The sequence below is a fragment of the Corylus avellana genome, chromosome ca3 (genome assembly GCF_901000735.1).
Source record: "Corylus avellana chromosome ca3, CavTom2PMs-1.0".
In the NCBI taxonomy this organism is placed as follows: domain Eukaryota; kingdom Viridiplantae; phylum Streptophyta; class Magnoliopsida; order Fagales; family Betulaceae; genus Corylus; species Corylus avellana.
Genome location: NC_081543.1, coordinates 27,991,852 through 28,010,255, shown reverse-complemented (window position 1 = coordinate 28,010,255; position 18,404 = coordinate 27,991,852). Strand labels below are relative to the sequence as shown.

The window sequence follows — 18,404 nt, the reverse complement described above, 5'->3', positions numbered from 1 at the left end:
AAAATGCACATACAAGTGCAAGAGAGAAAAAATGCAGTTGGTGAAATATATCTACAGTAATACATAGGCAAGGGTAAGCAAAAGAATCAAGAAAGCAGAATCAGCATAACTTCGTAAACTGCCACTGTTAAGATAAAGACAGAAACTTCAGATGTATTGTTTGACCTTGTAGAGGAAGAGCTATAAAAATGTATAAAGAATTATCAGTCTATGGGGTCACTATACAGAATATTCATCTCATGAGAAGCTGAAAATTAGTATAAAAATTATTACAAGTAAACAGGAGATGTCTTCATGTATGGACATTTCCATCATTTTCTAAGGATGGAACTGATTAGGTTCAAAGTATCATCCAACATATTGCTTCCCTACCAGGGTCTTGTAGGACAGATCAAGTACCCAGTAGTTGGGCCTGATACCAACTATATACATGAATAACATTGTAACAAAAAACTCATGTCTTTGTCCAAGCATACATACCGAGCGTGTTTTGCGTTAACATATGAGAAACAACTCTTCAAAAGTATGTCACTTCTTGTCGAAGAGAAATGCAACATGAGATGGGCAACTACACTTCAAGAAAATGCACATACATGTGCAAGAGAGAAAATGCAGTTGGTGAAATATATCTACAGCAATACATAGGAAAGGGCAAGCAAAAGAATCAAGAAAGCAGCATCTGCGTAGCTTCGTAAACCGCCACTCTTCTCCCCTTCCCCTCTGTTAAGATAAAGACAGCAACTTCAGATGATGTGCAACAGCTTTGAACAAACCCAACACAAACCACCTCATCACTTCGAACAACTTTATCAGCTTTATCAATAGAGGAATTCAGCAACTACAAGATTTAAATTTGAATAGTTCAATGATTTCAATCTTTAACCAGAAAATCTATCAATTCCCCCCCCCCCTCAAAAAGTACCACAAAAAAAAAAAAAAAAGAGGAAGAAAATCTGACCTGTACACCTACTCTTAGAGTGTTGAACAAAATAAGGAAGAATGCGTTTTCAAAACCTGCAAGAATTTGATGTAAACTATAAGATATAGGTACTCTTTCAAATAGGCATCAAATAAAAATTCACAGGGATTAATACAAACCACGAAGGACCTCGCTACATGATCTCAGTGCCCACTGGATCTACAGAAAAATGAATAGAAAGTGTTTTCTGGGTGATTGGATGGAACTTAGACCTCCACATCTGTTTTTCAGAATTCAAAGCTAATTAGATTCTTGCTACTTGATATCTTTTACAAGATAAATTTGCAACAGCTTGAGTTGAAATTGGCAGAAGGCATTGAGTCTGAAAAATTTAGAAGACTTCAGTTTTTTTTCATTTCCTTCTATTTTTCAGTTTTAAAGCTTTTAAAAAGTTTTAAGTTCCAGAAATTCACCCTTATCCATATGTAAAACTTCAAGATTTCCCAAGAAATTTTGGATTTTACTTATCAATTTTGACCAAGTCTGAAACAAAATCTAAAGAAGTAAATTTTAAAACTTCCACAGAAACTTACATTAGATAAGGACCATAAATAGAAACCTATCAGAAAACAACTTATTGAGCCAAATAATTCAGAATTTTATTATCTAATAAAATGGCAGCATTTGGGAATCCTTAGCCACATTCATGATAAAAACACTTTTATTGAATTAACTGTTGAGGGAATCCAACGGTGATTCATAAGGAAATATTACTACAAGAGCTTGAGATATTTTTGCCATTTTTGCCTGCCCTCCCTACTGGTCGGCCAGCGCATAAATACTAAGGGGCCATCAACACCTGAGCATTACAAAGGAAAGTGAAATATTGTGATATGCCTAATAGGCTTTATGGCTTATTTATGATTTAAAGTAAAAAGGGAAACTAATTAAGGAGTCAACTAACACATGTTTTCCATACATGTTTTTGGAGCCAACTATGTTTGGTGATCCCCTATTATTTTATTTTATTTTTCTTACCATGCAAGAACTCTTTCCATGTAAAAAAGAATAGTGCATGAAGTGGATTCTCTTACCATGCAAAGAACACTTGCCATGTAAAGAAGAATAACGTAATACCTTAGACCCACATTGGAAAGATGAATAGTCCATATAAAATGGTTGAATTATAAAAGTATTCAAGGGTGCTAAGTCTCATATTGGTTCCTTACTAGGATTGGGCTTTATAAGTGATTCTAAGTAATCTCTAAAAATTGACTAATCATTTTAGAGTGATAGTGTAGATGTGGCTAGCACTTTTTCTGAGTCGTTACAAATGGTACGAGAGCAACCTAGTCATGCCATGTGCTACTCTCTTGAGTCCCTCCAAGAATGATGTGGCTATTAAAATCATCATTCGATTTGTGATTGATCATTATTGGAGTTTGATCAAATGATGATTTTAATAGCCACATCATTCTTGGTGAGACACAAGAGAGACTTCTAGAATTATTCGAGGGAAGAGAGGGGGGAGGGGGGAGCTTATAACACTCCAGTCTCACAATGGGAAGATAGTGATCACTTCGAGGGGATTGGGCCTCCAATTCTTGTTTCAAGCAAAGGTAAATTTCTTTGATGATTTTGCCACATGACATCTATAGCTTTTATAGGGGAAAATCAAGCTAAATATGGATATAAGAAATCAAACATAACAATTAAGACAAACGTAACTAGCAAGAAAATAATCTATAGAAGGAAATTGATGTAGCGACCAAACTAGGTGTAGGGACCAAGCCAAGGGGAGGATTCCTTGAATCCTTGAGACTCCTATCAGATTATAAAGGCACTCTTGGGTGCTAAGTTCCACATTAGTTCCTTATTAGGTGAGACTCAATTTTTTAAGTGATTCTAAGGAATTTGCAAAAATTGACTAGTCATTTTGGAGTGATAGCGTAGAAGTCGATAGTGCTTTCCTTAGATCGTTATAAATAATGCATGAGCTGGATGTGGGTGTGTGAATCTATTAGTTCAATAGGCAGAATTTCCTCAAACACAGTTTGCAGGAAAAATTTGTTCACAGTAAAATCACATTATTCATCTAGAAGTTCTTCACCACAGCTAGGGTTTCTTGAATGACTCATGTACAGAATTGAAAAGAAAATGCTTGCTATTTTATCCCACAAAAACTGAACAACAAATGATCACAACATTAGGATCCTTACATCTTGGTATTCTGAACTTCCCATAAATAACTCAAAGGCCTCGACTGCAAAATATGCGAGTACAAAGCAATCAACAAATGGAGGTGCCATATAATCAGATAATAAATGTGAAAGAGAGCTCACATGACCGAAATCGTATCACTATTCCATGTGTATATTCCTTATTGCTGAGATTTAAATTGAGACCTGATAATCAAATACTAATAAGAAACAAGTCATGATTAAAATATTGAATATAATAGATTTTTCTTCATAGGAACCAAGAAACAAAATGATCCAAACAGTCCCAAGGGTTGTCTGGAATTGCTGTGAAACATAGATTATCTATAACCTGTTTATAGTTCAAAGTGGCCTGCTCAGGGAAGGCCACCATGCAGCATAACAATTGATGGGTTTCAGCTCACACACCTTGAGTAGATTGGACAATTAAGGATGGAAACCCAATTGTCAGCCTCGCAAAAGAAGCCAGTGCATGTTCAACAGGTCCACCAATTGCATTATTAACAAATGAAATCAAAAGTACGAACTCCAGACCATAGTTGAATTCCTGTCGCGAAAGTAATATGAATCTCTTTAGATACTACAGTTTAATACCAGTAACCAAGAACAAATACCATATTGTAACATATGGAACTAAGAATGGAAACTCAAGATTCTATTTGGTTCCAAATTGGTAAGAGAATGGAAACATAAATGTAAACAACCAAGACATATATGATTGAGAAATGCTACTAAGCATTCTCAAATGTCCATCTCTGAGTATTCACATTCACATTCAGCCTCGCAAAAGAAGCAAAAGAACAAAAAGAATGCTAAGAGATGGACACTTGAAAATGCTAAGTGGCATTTCTCTATATGATTTCATATCATTTGAATCCCTTTGCTGTATCTGCATGATTAGCAATGAGCTATAGACAAAAAACCACAGGGAAATCAAAATTCAAAGCATTTCTGTTTCATCTCTAAAGCCAAAGTTCAAAGTACATCACACCTTACCTCTCCTTTTCGAAAGATAGGAAGGATATCATCTTCTACTCCAGCTTCAAAGTCTATATTGAATAATCCCTGTTAATAGAGGCAAATATCAGTCCAACAAGTTGCACAAATTTGAAAATCTGAGGTAAGGTTGATTAAGAGAAAACGGGAAGAAATGAAATATGAACAGAGTGTCAGTGTTTACATGTCAGACCATACATGACAGTAAGGCATAACATGCTCTTTGAGAACTTCCAAGTAGAAAGGGTTCTCATAGAATTTTGCAAGGTCTTCTTTCCTTTGGAAACGGATATAGACAGCATGCGTGTAATTTTCAAGATTTTCTTCTGAGATACGTCCTGCAGGAGAAATTAGAAAATCTATTCTATACAAACTGAATCAATAAATATATGTATGTGTCTTGTAAGAGAGTGTGCATAAGTGCGTGCCTCATTGAAATCGCAAATCAATTGATAGGTCATGCACATAGGCCCATTTATCAGTGTGGGTCGGGCAACTGCAAAAGCTACCAAACTGAACTGGTGTTTAGTACCATCAAAAGGTGGTCTTGGAGCTTCGACTACATATCTAATTTTTTGATGCTTTGAAAAGAAAATAAGGCTTCCTTCATGCAAGTAATGTTAGCTATACAGTATGTGTCCTTGCATTCTATCCAGAGCAGAAACTCACCTAATGATATTGCAACAATTCCGCCCATTTGATATTGAGTTGTATAGAGATAATCCAGCATATCCTTCTCTTCCTCATCAGATAAATTCTCCTTTGCTTTGAGCAGACAAATGTGCTCCACAACTTTTCTGTATAAATGAAAACACCCCATGAATAACAAGCAGCAGTGTCATACAAACGAAAGGAAACGTATGCATCAAACTGAAAAACTGAACTTGATAACAGAACCTATTAATATATGATGCTTATAGTTAGCAGGGACAATGTATGCAAGAATCTATACGAAACAAACAGAAACAGCCTAGAAAACTATATTATATTGTTAAATTCAGGGGCACTGAAACTATAAGAAACCGATACGGGGATATAACTCAACTTGCATCAACTCTCAGAATTAAGAGTGGTATTCAAAAATAAACGTATCAGTAACTTCTATGTGTGGTACATGTATTCTATAATTTCCATTCAACATATTACTCTCATTGTCAATTGGCATGTAGAAGGAGCCCTGGCAACACAAAGGTTACCCACCATTTTTACCTATAGATATAAATGTAAGAAATAGTGTATACTTCAGAGTACTATCAGGTCTGAGCAACATGCATGACAATTCAGACTACTAAAATGTCACCCATCATAACTAAAAGCTGTCAAATCCCAGACAAATTTTGAAGGACAATTCGTATGATCCTTAATTTGTTCAATACAATGACTCTCTGAAATCTGAAAAAACAACATATGAATAACAAAATAAGCACTATTGGTGCTTTTGATTCATACAATTGTTTTTCATTCTGATACCCATATAAATTTTCATGACAACAATTAAAGTGCTATATGAACCTTTTCCGATCCAACTTGGAGCTCGAGCTCCTGTCCTCAGAGGCTGAAACTACCACTCGCCGGTTCATTGCCCACCTCTGCCCCATGTTCATGACTCCATTCACTCGAGAAACTAGAATAGAATAGTATCCACAAAAAAAAAAAAAAGAGGGTAGAATAAGTGAATAAATTCATGTTTAGTTTCTAATTATATCATAGTACCAGCTGAGCTAGACTCTGACATTACTCTACTTCTTATTTAAAGCTAAAAATTTTGCGTGTTTACCTAAAATTTGGGCTCACACAAGGGAGGAAGTACTAAAAATAACAAGGACGAAATTAAATTTAGCATTTCCTATAAGCACAGACATATGGATGAATATATAAAAATTATCAAGAAAAAAACGAAGATTAAATAACCAAAATCAGATGCTGGCATGCAGATGAATCTAATTCAATAATGAAACCTACCACTAGAATGACAAGTATGAGATTGAATTGAGCATTTCCTACAAGCTCAGACATTTGAATCAATGGTAATTTATAAAAAGAGAAGGAAAACAAAGCGGAAGAAATAACCCAAATCAAGTCCTGGCGTGCAGATGAACATAATTCAATATCCTAAACGTGAGGACAGTAATGAAACCCTCTTGCATTTCCTAAAAGCTTAGACATTGGAATCAATGGTAATTTGCAAAATTAAAAAAAAAAAAAAAAAAAAAAAAAAAAAACCCAAATCAAGTGCTGGCGTGCAGATGAATATAATTCAATATCCAAAACGAGAGGACAGTAATGAAACCTACCATTGAAAGAAGCAGAGCGAGGAGATGAAGTGTTAAGGCGGAGGAGAGGGTGGTGGATGAGATAAGTGGGAGAGCTTGTTGATGATGCATGGGGAGCTTGACTGAGCATTTTGGTTCTCTGGTTGATGAGTGTGTGTATGTGCGTTCGTTTTTTGATATCTCAAACGTTAAATAGAGCAGACAGTCCTCAAACTCACGCTCCTCAAATGGGTGGACGAGGAAAAACGATTTGTTAAAAATAACGTGTTCTTCAATTGCCGCCTTATTATCAACGACATTACCAACTTCCCCTTCTAATATAACCCATTTCATTTTTGGGTTAAATATTCACCCATGTGTTTGCATTCTTTATTTTTTTTTTTAAACAGGAGATCTTTTTGGTTTGCCTAAAAATGAAGATGGTCTTTTCGCTCAAAATTTAACGGAAAGTCATTTCAGCACCAATTACGAATTGACACGTGTCCATATAATTAATTAAAAAAATAATATTTAATTAATTATATATATATATATATTTGCAACATCTTTACAATTTTTTTTTTTTAAAATTTTTTTTTATAAAAGAGTATTTTGAGCGTTTTGACAAAAATTAATGAAATGAGGTAATTGAAATAAATTGAAAGTTCAGTACCTTTATAACTACGAGTTTTTAAACTTTTAGGGAGTAGTGTTAAAATGAGTAGAAGTTCAAAAAGATTTTATGAAATTTTCTTCTTCTTCTTTTTTTCACAAAGTTTCCTATGAGGGAATTCCTCTAAATTAGTTTGTTAAAATAAAAATAAATTTATTTCGGACCATTAAGTTATGCATCATTATGGAGTTGAAATGCATTCCGGGCAGTTTAAGAAAATAAAATAAAATGGAAATTATTTTTGGAGTATTGATATTGTCAAAATTAAAAATTCGAGACTATAATTACAAAAACATTGATATTTTGAAGAATAAGTGAAGTTTTTCATTCTCTTTTCTTTGTGTTATGATTTGTATAGGTTAAGCTTATGTTTGCTATATATCTAATTATGTATTTATGAATTATTAGAAATACTTAATATTATACTTTTATCTAATTTTTATTTGAGATCAATTTTTAAATCTAGCTTTATTAAATTGATAAGACATTAAAGCCGTAAACTGTTAATAAAGCTGAATTCTTGATTTATCTAATGCGGTGCGGTGATTGGATGTGATGGAATAGCTCGAAACAAGTACGGTTGTGGTAAGAGCATCAGATGATTTCTATCCGCAAGATCCATATACCGCCCAATTGATGCAAATACTCTTTCCCATCCTCTATAGAAAGTGCTATCACAGTAATTACCGTGGATTCGAATACCTACACATGCACCACAATCCTAGCCGTTAATTCCACGTAATCTCAATCATCCAATAAACCACTAACCTAAAATGCTAAAACATACTCGAACTCTTCCAAAGTTTTTCTTGCCTCGTTTCAGAAAACCCAGAATTAGCTTCACCCTAGCGCGCCTCTCTCTCTGTATTTCTGGCTCTCTCTACATTTTTAGGGTTTTAGCGATGGAAAACTCTAAAATTCCCCTTGAAGCCTAGGAAGATGAAGCAGGTTCAATCATTGGCACAACACTTTCTTGTACCAACAACAAAGAAAACTCCAAATCTTTGAAATCTTTGAAGTTGGCTCAATCATTGGTATTGACATTGGCACAACGCTTTATTGTTTTAGTGTCTACAAGAACAGGCAGGTTGAAATTATAGCCAACGACGAAGCATGTCTTATGTTTACTGACAGTGAGAATCAGATCGGTGAGGCTGCAAAGAATGAGGCTGCTGTCAACCCTGAAAGGACTATCTTTCACTTCATAAAGCCAATAGCAAGAAATTAAGTTGTTTTGTTGATTTGTTTTGTGATTATTTGTTTTGGTATTGACATTGGCACAACGCTTTGTTTTGAAGGATGCAATTTGTGTGCCCCATTCGTGCTAAGATCTCAAGCTGAGACAACTTCAACTCTTAAGCCAAGCTATATAATGTGTGTTCAAGCTTGGCCCATAAGAAGTTCAGGCGAGCTCGAGCTCATAGCTCATGCTCGAATTTGGCCGGTGGTAGTCCAACGCAACATTTCGTTTGCATCTGGTGTGACTCTTAATTTCTTCTATGCGTGTGTGCGGTTTTTTTTTTTTTTCCTGGCTCTTCATTGCATTGTCAGTGTGTGTGGATATGGTTCGAATCATATCCACGAAGCTGCTGATCTAAGTCCGAATTTGGCTAAAAATATATATATATATATAGTTGGCCTAGTCCATTTAAATCAAAACTAGTGGGATTGACACTCAATTTCTTCTATGCGTGTGTACAGTTGTTTTTTGTTTTTGTTTTTTTTTTTTTTTTCTGGCTCTTCATTGCATTATCAGTGTGTGTGGATATGGTTCGCATCATATCTATGAAGCTGCTGATCTGAGTTCGAATTCGGCTTATATATATATATATATATATATATATATATATATATATAGTGGGCCTAGTCCATTTAAATCAAAACTAGCGGGATTTCTTCCTCGCCCTATCTCTCTTTTTGTATTTCTTACTTATTGCTCTCTTTGTATTTTTTGGGTTTTAGTGATGGAAAGCTCTAAAATTCCCTCTAAAGCTTATGAAGATGAAGCAGGTTCAGTCATTGGCACAATGCTTTCTTGTGCCAATGACCAAGAAAACTCCAAATCTTTTGAAATCTTTGAAGCTGGCTCAATCATTGGTACTAACATTGGCACAATGCTTTATTGTGTTAGTATTTACAAGAACGGTCAGGTTGAAATTATAGCCAACGACGAAGCATGTGTTGCATTCATTGACTGTGAGAATCTGATTGGTGAGGTTGCAAAGAACCAGGTAGCTGTCAACCTTGAAAGGACCATCTTTCACTTCAAAAGGCTAATAGAAGAAAAGTAAGTTGTTTTGTTGATTTGCTTTGTGATTATTTGTTTTGGTTTTGACATTGGCACAACACTTTGTTTTAAAGGATGCCATTTATGAGCACCTTTCGTGCTGAAGTTGAGATCTTGAGCCAATATCTCAAGTTGAGACAATCTCAGCTCTTAAGCCGAGCTATGTAATGTGTGTTCAAGCATGGCCCATAGAAAGTTCGGGCGAGTTCGAGCTCAGCACTCAAGCTCGAGTTTGTTAAGAATGTCATTTCGAGCCGAGTTGGGTACTTGACAAGCTTGCTTAAACTCAAACTTGAGAAACAAGGCTATTAGATTTTTTAGTGTGTAATCCGAGCGGAGTTTAAGCCCGAATTTATGAACAACCTTTATATATATATATTAAATTGTTATATACTAACTACTAATAGTATTACATATTAATTAGTGATTTTGTAGGCCTCCCATGGTTGAAAAGCCTTTCATGCAATGATAACAGTAGTTTTGCTTAGTTTTCTCTCTAGGGCGCCGTAAAACCCAAGAGGAGAAGAAGATTTCACTTCTGATTTTTTGATCTCAGAGAGTGGGGAAATACTCAACAAGGCGATTTCCTTGGAATCTGCGTGTTCCTATTGTGTAGCAAAGATGGCAGAAGAGTTGATAAAAAAGTGGAGGAAATTCTCACTGTCGGAAGAAGAAAGTGCTAGGGTGGAAGCTATTGACAGTGTGGTGGATGTTCTGGAATCGAGAGGACAATCCTGGCTGGTGGGCAAACTCATTGGTGAAAAGTTTATTGGGAAGGATTACATTCGATCTACACTCATTAAGGATTGGAAGTCGACCGGATCGTTATGCTTCAAAGTCCTAGGATAAAATTTATTTCTCCTAGATTTTAAACATTTTTGGGATAGATCGCGAGTACTAGAGGGACGCCCTTGGATTTTTTAGGGTCAACTGTTTGCGATTGAAGAGTTTGATGGGTTTACACCGCCCAATCAAATGAGATTTGATACAGCCACCTTTTGGATCCGAATGTATGATCTTCCGCTGGTCTGTATGGAGCAAGAGATGGGATTCAAAATAGGATCCACAGTAGGAAAGGTGGAAGAAGTTGATACCGACATTGACGGAACGGGTGGGGGGAGTACTTGCGGGTTCGGGTGCATGTAAATCTCTCAAAACCAATTCCAAGGGGACGTACTCTGAAGTTGAAAGACAAACTCTTGGGGTGCCTTTTCAATATGAAAAGATTTCAAAGTTTTGTTTTACCTGCGGAGTTATCAGTCATGGACCTGAAGGATGTCTTAAAGGGGGCGACAAGGGTAAACAGGGAGAAGGAGCAGAAATGGAGTATGGTCCATGGCTTAGAGTTCCACCCAACAGAGCTTGGTTGGAGAGATGGTGGATGCGACTCCGAAACGAGGCCAAGAATTATATGCAGGGGGTAGGGTGTGGCTCTTCCAGTTCACCGGTAGCTGCAGCGACGGCGGCGGCGCCTACTGCCAAGGGTGGTGCTCGTGTTAGGAAAGAGTTTGAAAAATCCAAAGATGGGCAAACTGCCCATGCACCCTACGTGAAGATGGGGAAATTTCCATATGAAGCGCTAGATCCTTTTGATGATAATAATGAGGTGAATAGCGGTTTTCATGGCAGAGGCGGAGTTGCGGGAAGGGGACCTAAGGACGGAAGGGCAGAAGGGGAAACTGGAAATGGTTATTTTCGGAAAGTTGTGAATGTTACACAAAATCAAGCGAAATCGGCAGAGTTGGTTCCAAATCCTGTTGATCACGCAAGTTCAAAAGCAATGGATTCAATGTCCCAAAATGGTGAAACAGAAATGGTTATGGAAAATAATAATGGAGGCATTGATGAGAATGATGGAAGCGTTGATGATGAAGCTGAGAGAAGGAAAGGATAGAGTCAGAATGCAAATAAGGGAAGCAAGTCAATAAATGGGGAATATACGAATGAGAAGATACGACAGTTTTCTTTGGTAGATGAAGATAAGGCGTCAGGTTTGGGAAATAATATTAACCTAGAAAGTGATTTTGTGGCACAAATGACACCCTCTTTTGAAGGGCCTGCGATGGGACTGCCAAGTGGCTATTCTCATGGGCCACTTGGCGTGAGTCTGAATGAGGAGACAATAGTAAGGGAACATGATGAAGCATGTGTAAATCGTGGTGACGTGGAGCAAGAGATAGTACACTCAGTGAGGAACGTAACTGGCTGGAAGAGACGAGCACGTGCAAGCCAAGCAATACAGCAAGGTAGGAGTGGTTCAGTGCCGAACAAAAGAAAACAAGAGACTGAGATCGAGGAGGTGGGCTTGAAGGGGGGAGAAAAAAGAGTAAAAAAAGGAAAAAAGAAAGAGGACAATGCTATGGGGGTAGAAACAATATTTGGTTGGGGATTGGCGGGGGGGTTGTTAAACACCCCCACCGACCGCAATGAGTCTTTTATGTTGGAACTATCGAGGGCTTGAAAACCCTTGAACAGCTCAAGACCTCTACCGTATGGTGAAGGAAAAGCTGCCCAATGTAGTCTTTCTTATGGAGACCAAGTTACAAAATAATAAAATGATCTCCATCAAATATAAATTGGGTTTCCAAAATATATTTATGGTGGATTGCGGAGGAAAAAGTGGAGGTTTGGCTCTTCTATGGGGTGCCGAAGATGATGTGGAAATACAAAACTATAGCAAACGACATATAAATGCAAAGTTATCTCTCTTGTCTAGAGGGGTATGTTGGAAGTTTACGGGGTTCTACGGCCATCCAGAAGCAAGCAAACGACATGAAGCTTGGAAGCTACTTCGTCACTTGACAAGTATGGAGCCACTTCCTTGGCTCTGCGCTGGGGATTTAAATGAAATCCTTGAGGCATCCGAAAAAGTGGGGGGGAATGGAAAAACACAAGGTGCGATAGAAGTGTTCAAAAATACTTTGGAATTTTATGATCTCCATGAATTGGGATACCGAGGTTCAAAGTTTACATGGTGCAATTATAGGGAGGGGAATGACTTCATCAAGGAGAAACTTGATCAGGCGGTAGCTAATCTAGAATGGATCACAAGTTCAGACCACTCCTCGATGTGGATTCTGTTGAAGAAAATGGAGTTGGGCCGAAAAAAACAAAGGTTGTTCCAGTATGAAGAGAATGGAGTGGGGCAGAGAAGTGGAGTGTGCAAAAGTGAATAAAAAAGTGTGGAGGCGTAAGATACAAGTGGAGAGTACTTGGCAATTTGTAAAAAAATTTGGACAGGTGTTGGATGGGTTTGTTGAGATGGAAAAGAGTGGAAAGGAATGGTTTGGAGGAGGAAATAAAAATTAAAAAAAAAAAAGGATTTGCTGGACCTTCATGGGCGGGATGTGCAACAACCAAATGACACCAAACCAGATTTACGACGGGAAGTGCGAAGATTGATGGAAGAATAGGATCTCAGGTGGAGGCAAAGAGCAAATGAGGAATGGCTGGAAAATGGGGACAGAAATACCAAGTATTTCCATGCTTGTGCAACTCAACGACGAACGAAAAGCCAAATTTTTTCTATACAAGACGAAAGTGGTCATATGTGGGAAACGCAAGATAGCATTGGTGGAGCTTTTGTGACCCATTTCTCTTCCCTATTCACGCCCGGAATTTGGGAGGTGGGAGCTTGTTTAAATCCGATCGAGAAGAAAATCACACCTGAAATGAATTCAACATTATTGAAGAAGTTTACAGAAGAAAAGGTGACAGTGGCTCTGGGGCAAATGTCGCCCTTAAAAGCATCGGGTCCTGATGGTTTTTCGGCTGGGTTTTATCAAAAAAATTGGGTTACAGTGGGGGATGAGGTTAAATAAAGAATTAAATTCTATGTACATTGCTCTCATTCCGAAGGTAGTGAATCCTACAACAGTAAATGAGTTCCCAACCTATTAGCTTGTGTGTCTTGTATAAGCTTATTTCTAAGGCACTTGCTAACCGGTATAAAACAGTTTTGCCTATGATCATTTCTCAAAACCAGAGTGTGTTTATACCTGGTAAGCTAATCACTGATACTATTTTAGCAGCCTATGAGACCCTTCATACAATGCATTCCCAGATGTGGGGAAAGAAAGGTTATATAGCTATTAAGCTCGACATGAGCAAGGCGTATGATAGAGTGGAGTGGGGGTTTCTGCAAGCGGTGTTGAGAAAGATGGAGTTTCCAAGAAGATGGATTCGACTGATGATCATGTGTGTCAAAACAGCAAATTATGCGGTACTTGTTAATAGAGTACCAATGGGTAGTTTTCAAGCTACTAGAGGATTATGACAGGGTGATCTAATATCCCCTTATTTGTTTTTGAGTTGTGCGAAGGCACTCAATTGGTTACTTGCCAGGGCTGAAATGGATGGGTCTCTTTCGGGGGTGCCAACTTTGAAGAGGGGGCCTCGGATTAATCATCTTTTCTTCGCAGATGATAGCCTCCTGTTTTGCAAGGATAATGTACAACAATGTCATTGGATGTCCCAATTATTAGATATGTATGAGAGGGCTTCTGGACAAAGATTGTATAGGCAAAAAACTTCAATTTTTTTCAGTCGTAATACATCCGTGGAAATGAAGTAGGAAATTATGGATATCTTTGGGATACCCTCTCACCAGAGGTTTGATTAATACTTGGGATTACCGGCATTGGTAGGGAAGTCGAGAACACAAGCTTTTAATGGTATAAAGGATCGAGTGTGGAAGCGGCTCCAAGATTGGAAACTGAAGTTCTTATCACAGGTCGGAAAAGAGATCTTGTTAAAAGTAGTAATTTAAGCCATACTGACCTACAGTATAAGTATTTTTTTACTCCCTAAGGTTCTGTGTAGGGAAATCAATGCTCTTATGCATAAGTTTTGGTGGGGTCACCTTGAGAAGGATACACAGATTCATTGGATGAGTTGGGAAAAACTGGGCACCCCAAAAAATAGGGGAGGAATGTGTTTTCGTTACCTACACTGTTTTAATAGGTCTCTACTAGCAAAAAAATTTTGGAGGTTACTTAAGGACCCGGAGTTGCTGTCCTCTAGAATCTTGAAGGCAAAGTATTACCCCAATTGTTCTATCATGGATGCAAAGGTGGGCTCAAAACCATCTTTTGCATGGAGGAGTATACAAGGGGTCAGAGATATCATCAAAGAAGGTACAATTTGGAGGATAGACAATGGCTGTTCAGTACGTATTTGGGGGGAGCGGTGGATTCCAACCCCAAACACTTTTATGATCCAATCATGTCCAATGAGCCTCAATTCGGATGCCACAGTGGCCGCATTAATAGATGTAGACACGGGGTGGTGGAATACCATTGCTTTGGAGGAGAATTTTTGCAAGGAGGAAGTAGCGGTGATTAAAAAAATTCCTCTAGCTAGTTTGCAACAATCGGACATCCAAATTTGGAGGGGAACAGCAAATGGTTGCTTCTCTGTGAAAAGTGCATATTATTTAATAAAGGAGATGGACAGAAGATCTTCCCCGGAAGGCTCATCTCGAAGTGGAGATAGTGAGATTTGGAGGGCTATGTGGAGTATGAATCTTCCAAATGCGACAAAAAATTTTATGTGGCGTGCTTGCCATAATCTGCTCCCTACTAAGGATAACCTCTTGAGACGTAAGGTGGTATCGGATCCAGATTGTCCGATTTGTGGTTTGGAGGCGGAAACAGTTTACCATGTATTGTGGGGATGTCCGGCGGCAAGGGACGTTTTGGGGGTGAGTGACCGATGTTTTCAGAAGAGTACATTGCAATGCCCAAATTTCCTCCACGTCACAGAAGGTATTCTCACAAGCCACGGTAGGGAAGCTTTAACCATTTTTGTTGCAACAACAAAACAAATATGGTTTAGAAGAAATCAACTAGTCCATGGAGGTATGTTCATTCATCCTAATCTTGTAGTTTGTAACACAAGGGTGGCAATGGAAGAATTTCAAACGATCAATTAGCCATGTACAATGATGAGCCCAAACGAATCGGGTGAGATATCTCCACGTTGGATTGCCCCACAAGCAGGGTGGAGAAAAGCAAATTGGGACGTTAGCCTCGACGAGAACAGGGAGAGAATGGGTATTGGAATTGTGGTTCGTTACCATTTGGGCAGCGTTCTTGTAGCTTGAGTCTTGACACAAGATGGCACACCAGATCCAAGTTTAGCCGAAGCAATGGGTGCATATTTTGCTACTTGTTTTTGCAAGGACTTGGGCTTTCAAAAGATTATTATAGAAGGAGATGTGAGGGCAGTGACCAATGCGATATGTAATAAGGAGATAAATATGTCTCGTTTTGGACATATAATATCATATACACAACGAGTCCTACAATGGTTTGGGGAATGGAAATGTAGGTTTGTATGTAGAGATGCTAATGGAGCGGCCCATATTCTAGCAAATGTGGCCAAACAATTTTTCATGGATAAGATTTGGTCGGAAGAAATTCCGGGATGCATTCGTGATGTAATTTTGAAAGAGAAATCTACTCTTTCTTTTGATTGATATGTAAGAATGAACATTTATTATTCAAAAAAAAAAAAAATTACATATTAATTATAATTCTTTGATAATATTATATATATATATATATATATACATATATAAACTAACTAGTTAACACTAAGTTCTAGTATATGTTTACACGCACATGCACACAAAGTTATAGTAGGTACGATTGAATTAAAATATTTTAGGTTAAAATGTTTTGGATTAAAAGATTCTTGATTAATCTTTTTGGACATTTTAAAATGTTTTGGATTAAATGATATTTTATGATTTTTCTTCAAAAAAAATTTCAAGGTTAATCCGACGATGATTAATTCTGGCTTACAACTTTCTCAATTGAATAACCGTGATCCCTTTCTAGATGATAATCATTTTGAAAAACATGAGATGCTGAAGGTGTTTTCTAATGGTTTATACATCGATTGGGTTTTAGATGAAAGTGTTGATATACAACTTTTCACTATCGAAAACCAAGTTTTGAGCCAAATTATGACATGACTCTTCCTCTATGGTCTTATCCACTGTCTAGCTCCAAGCTATGGGGAATAAAACGAGCTAAATTTCTCTATTTGCTCCTTACAAAAATCCCGATTAACTTTGGTAAACATGTGGTCGATGTGATCGTCACCACTTTCAAAAGTGAAACTCGAGAGTCTTATCATTTGTTTACATTATCACACTCATGGCATTGTCTGCGGGTGTCCTGTTATCCGCATATATATTTTCTTCCTCGCACCCCTCTCTCTGGATTTATTCCTTCTTGCTCTGATCTCTGCATTTTTAGGGTTTTAGCAATGGAAAATTTTATGATCTCCCTGAAGCCCATGAAGATGAAGCGGGTTCAGTCATTGGCACAATGCTTTCTTGTGCCAACGACCAAGAAAACCCCTAATTCTTTGAATTCGTTGAAGGTGGGTCAGTCATTGGTATTGAAATTGGCACAACACTTTGTTTTCAAGGATGCCGTTTGTGTGCCCCATCCTTGCATCATTTTGGTCGAACATTTTAGATATAAGCATCCTAACATCACCGTTGTCTAACATTACCGTCACTCTTATATTCTCACCGCCACCACTAACATATAGACCACCTTTCCAAACGGCGCCACGTACAACACATCTCCTGAATATGCGCCGTAAATATGGAATCTCGTGCCACCACCATGGCCGAAGTGGCGAAACGCCACATAGACATAAGAGACTCACGTTGCTCGATCCCCTTGTCGAGTCACATATGGAGCTGTGGAAGCGACCAACGCATGAGGGTTGGCTGGTTGTAGTCCAACGCAGCATTTCGTCTGCATCTGGTGTGGCTTTTCATTTTTGGGTCACTGTGTGACTAGGCCACCCCACGGCCAAAAGGGGTAGTTGGCCCAACGGGTGGCTACGGCCAACCCCAATTTTTTATTTTTTATTTTTGAGTTTTTTTTTTTTTTAAAAATAAAAAATAAAATTGTAAGGACAATTTAATATTTTCTATTATTTCCGTTAGAGAAAACGGAAATAGTTAACAGATGGGCCACATTGAAAAATTTTGAAACTTTGATGGGGTGCATTGCAATTTTTGAAACATTGGAAGTTAAATTAAAAATTGTCTAAAATTTTGGAGGTAAAATGTAATTTTCCTTTCTTTTTTCTTCTTCTCCTTGGGTCTTCCTTGCTTTATGTGCGTGTGGATATGTTTCGAATCATATCCACGAAGCTGCTAATCTGAGTTCGAATTATATATATAAACTGGCGGGATTTCTTACTCGCGCCCCTCTCTCTTTCTCTATCTCTGGATTTCTTCCTTCTTGCTCTGATGTCTACATTTTTAGGGTTTTAGCAATTGAAAATTCTAAGATTCCCCGAAGCCTTTGAAGATGAAGGATTTTCTTGTGCCAACAACCAAGAAAAGCCCCAATCCTTTGAATTCGTTGAAGCTGAGTTAGTCATTGGTATTGACATTGGCACAATGCTTTGTTTTAAAGGATGTCATTTGTGTCTCATTCTTGCATCATTTTGGTCGAATATTTCAGATATGAGCGTGCTAACAACACTGTTGCGGAACTTTTGTTGTGCCCAAATTGGGCAAAAAAGTTGGGGTTGTATCATATTCATACCTTTTTAAAAATCTAACTGTTGTTTGTTAACTCCTGCCACGTAAGAAAAAAACAGAATTGTTGCAGAACTTTTGTTGTTCCGTAGCATTACTCCTTTTCATATGGAGACTTGACTGAGCATTGTGAGTGTCTTTTGCTTTTTGGTTATCTAGTTGATCAGCGTGTATGAGCATTCTTTTCTGATATATATACATATATACATAAACCAAGACATATGTTATCTGGGTTCAAATAACAAGACTGAGGCACTTTGTATTTGGCAAAGCTAGTAAAGATATAACAACGATAGTAATGGTTTGACATATAGAAAAGACTAATAACGACAGTAAGCATAAGAAATATGTTCAGAATAATGATTAGAATAAACAAAAACTGTAAAAGTATATAGCACAAGTAATTCCGAAGTTAAATATACTGGAAACTGATACTCATAAATAAACATAGATTAACAATGATACTCATAAATAAACACTTAC

General features: G+C 37.6%; 2 protein-coding genes across 7 annotated transcripts; one reads left to right on the top strand and one right to left on the bottom strand.

The window, feature by feature from the left end:
* Nucleotides 1-237: 237 nt before the first annotated feature.
* LOC132173354 (uncharacterized) lies at nt 238-6,629 on the bottom strand. 5 transcript variants are annotated; one of them, XM_059584825.1, is made up of 11 exons: nt 6,429-6,629; nt 5,647-5,758; nt 4,804-4,931; nt 4,333-4,472; nt 4,135-4,203; nt 3,547-3,685; nt 3,262-3,324; nt 3,139-3,182; nt 1,099-1,199; nt 959-1,014; nt 238-838 (listed from the first exon to the last, which is right to left on the bottom strand). In XM_059584825.1, exons 1-9 carry the CDS (start codon nt 6,535-6,537, stop codon nt 1,113-1,115), a joined length of 891 nt encoding a protein of 296 aa, XP_059440808.1. In that variant the 5' UTR covers nt 6,538-6,629; the 3' UTR covers nt 238-838; nt 959-1,014; nt 1,099-1,112. The 5 variants fall into 5 exon arrangements, with proteins under 5 accessions (XP_059440808.1, XP_059440811.1, XP_059440810.1 ...); XM_059584828.1 differs by having other exon boundaries at nt 238-720; XM_059584827.1 differs by having other exon boundaries at nt 1,109-1,199.
* A 1,289-nt stretch (nt 6,630-7,918) lies between these two features.
* LOC132176653 (luminal-binding protein-like) lies at nt 7,919-9,961 on the top strand. 2 transcript variants are annotated; one of them, XM_059588920.1, is made up of 3 exons: nt 7,919-8,537; nt 9,022-9,346; nt 9,835-9,961. In XM_059588920.1, the coding sequence occupies exons 1-3, from the start codon at nt 8,432-8,434 to the stop codon at nt 9,854-9,856; spliced, it is 453 nt and encodes a 150-aa protein (XP_059444903.1). In that variant the 5' UTR covers nt 7,919-8,431; the 3' UTR covers nt 9,857-9,961. The 2 variants fall into 2 exon arrangements, with proteins under 2 accessions (XP_059444903.1, XP_059444902.1); XM_059588919.1 differs by lacking the exon at nt 9,835-9,961 and adding an exon at nt 9,421-9,616.
* The last annotated feature ends 8,443 nt before the right edge of the window (nt 9,962-18,404 follow it).

What these genes read in the sequence shown, in the direction of transcription:
- LOC132173354 (XM_059584825.1), bottom strand. Translation starts at nt 6,537, where the DNA reads ATGCTCAGTCAAGCTCCCCATGCATCATCAACAAGCTCTCCCACTTAT. An exon ending in AATTGTTGCAATATCATTAG is followed by an intron (nt 4,473 to 4,803) that starts GTGAGTTTCTGC and finishes TTTCTCCTGCAG; the next exon opens with GACGTATCTCAGAAGAAAAT. An exon ending in AATTGTCCAATCTACTCAAG is followed by an intron (nt 3,325 to 3,546) that starts GTGTGTGAGCTG and finishes TTTGATTATCAG; the next exon opens with GTCTCAATTTAAATCTCAGC.
- LOC132176653 (XM_059588919.1), top strand. Translation starts at nt 8,432, where the DNA reads ATGTGTGTTCAAGCTTGGCCCATAAGAAGTTCAGGCGAGCTCGAGCTC. An exon ending in CAACATTTCGTTTGCATCTG is followed by an intron (nt 8,538 to 9,021) that starts GTGTGACTCTTA and finishes TTTGGGTTTTAG; the next exon opens with TGATGGAAAGCTCTAAAATT. An exon ending in AAAAGGCTAATAGAAGAAAA is followed by an intron (nt 9,347 to 9,420) that starts GTAAGTTGTTTT and finishes TTTGTTTTAAAG; the next exon opens with GATGCCATTTATGAGCACCT.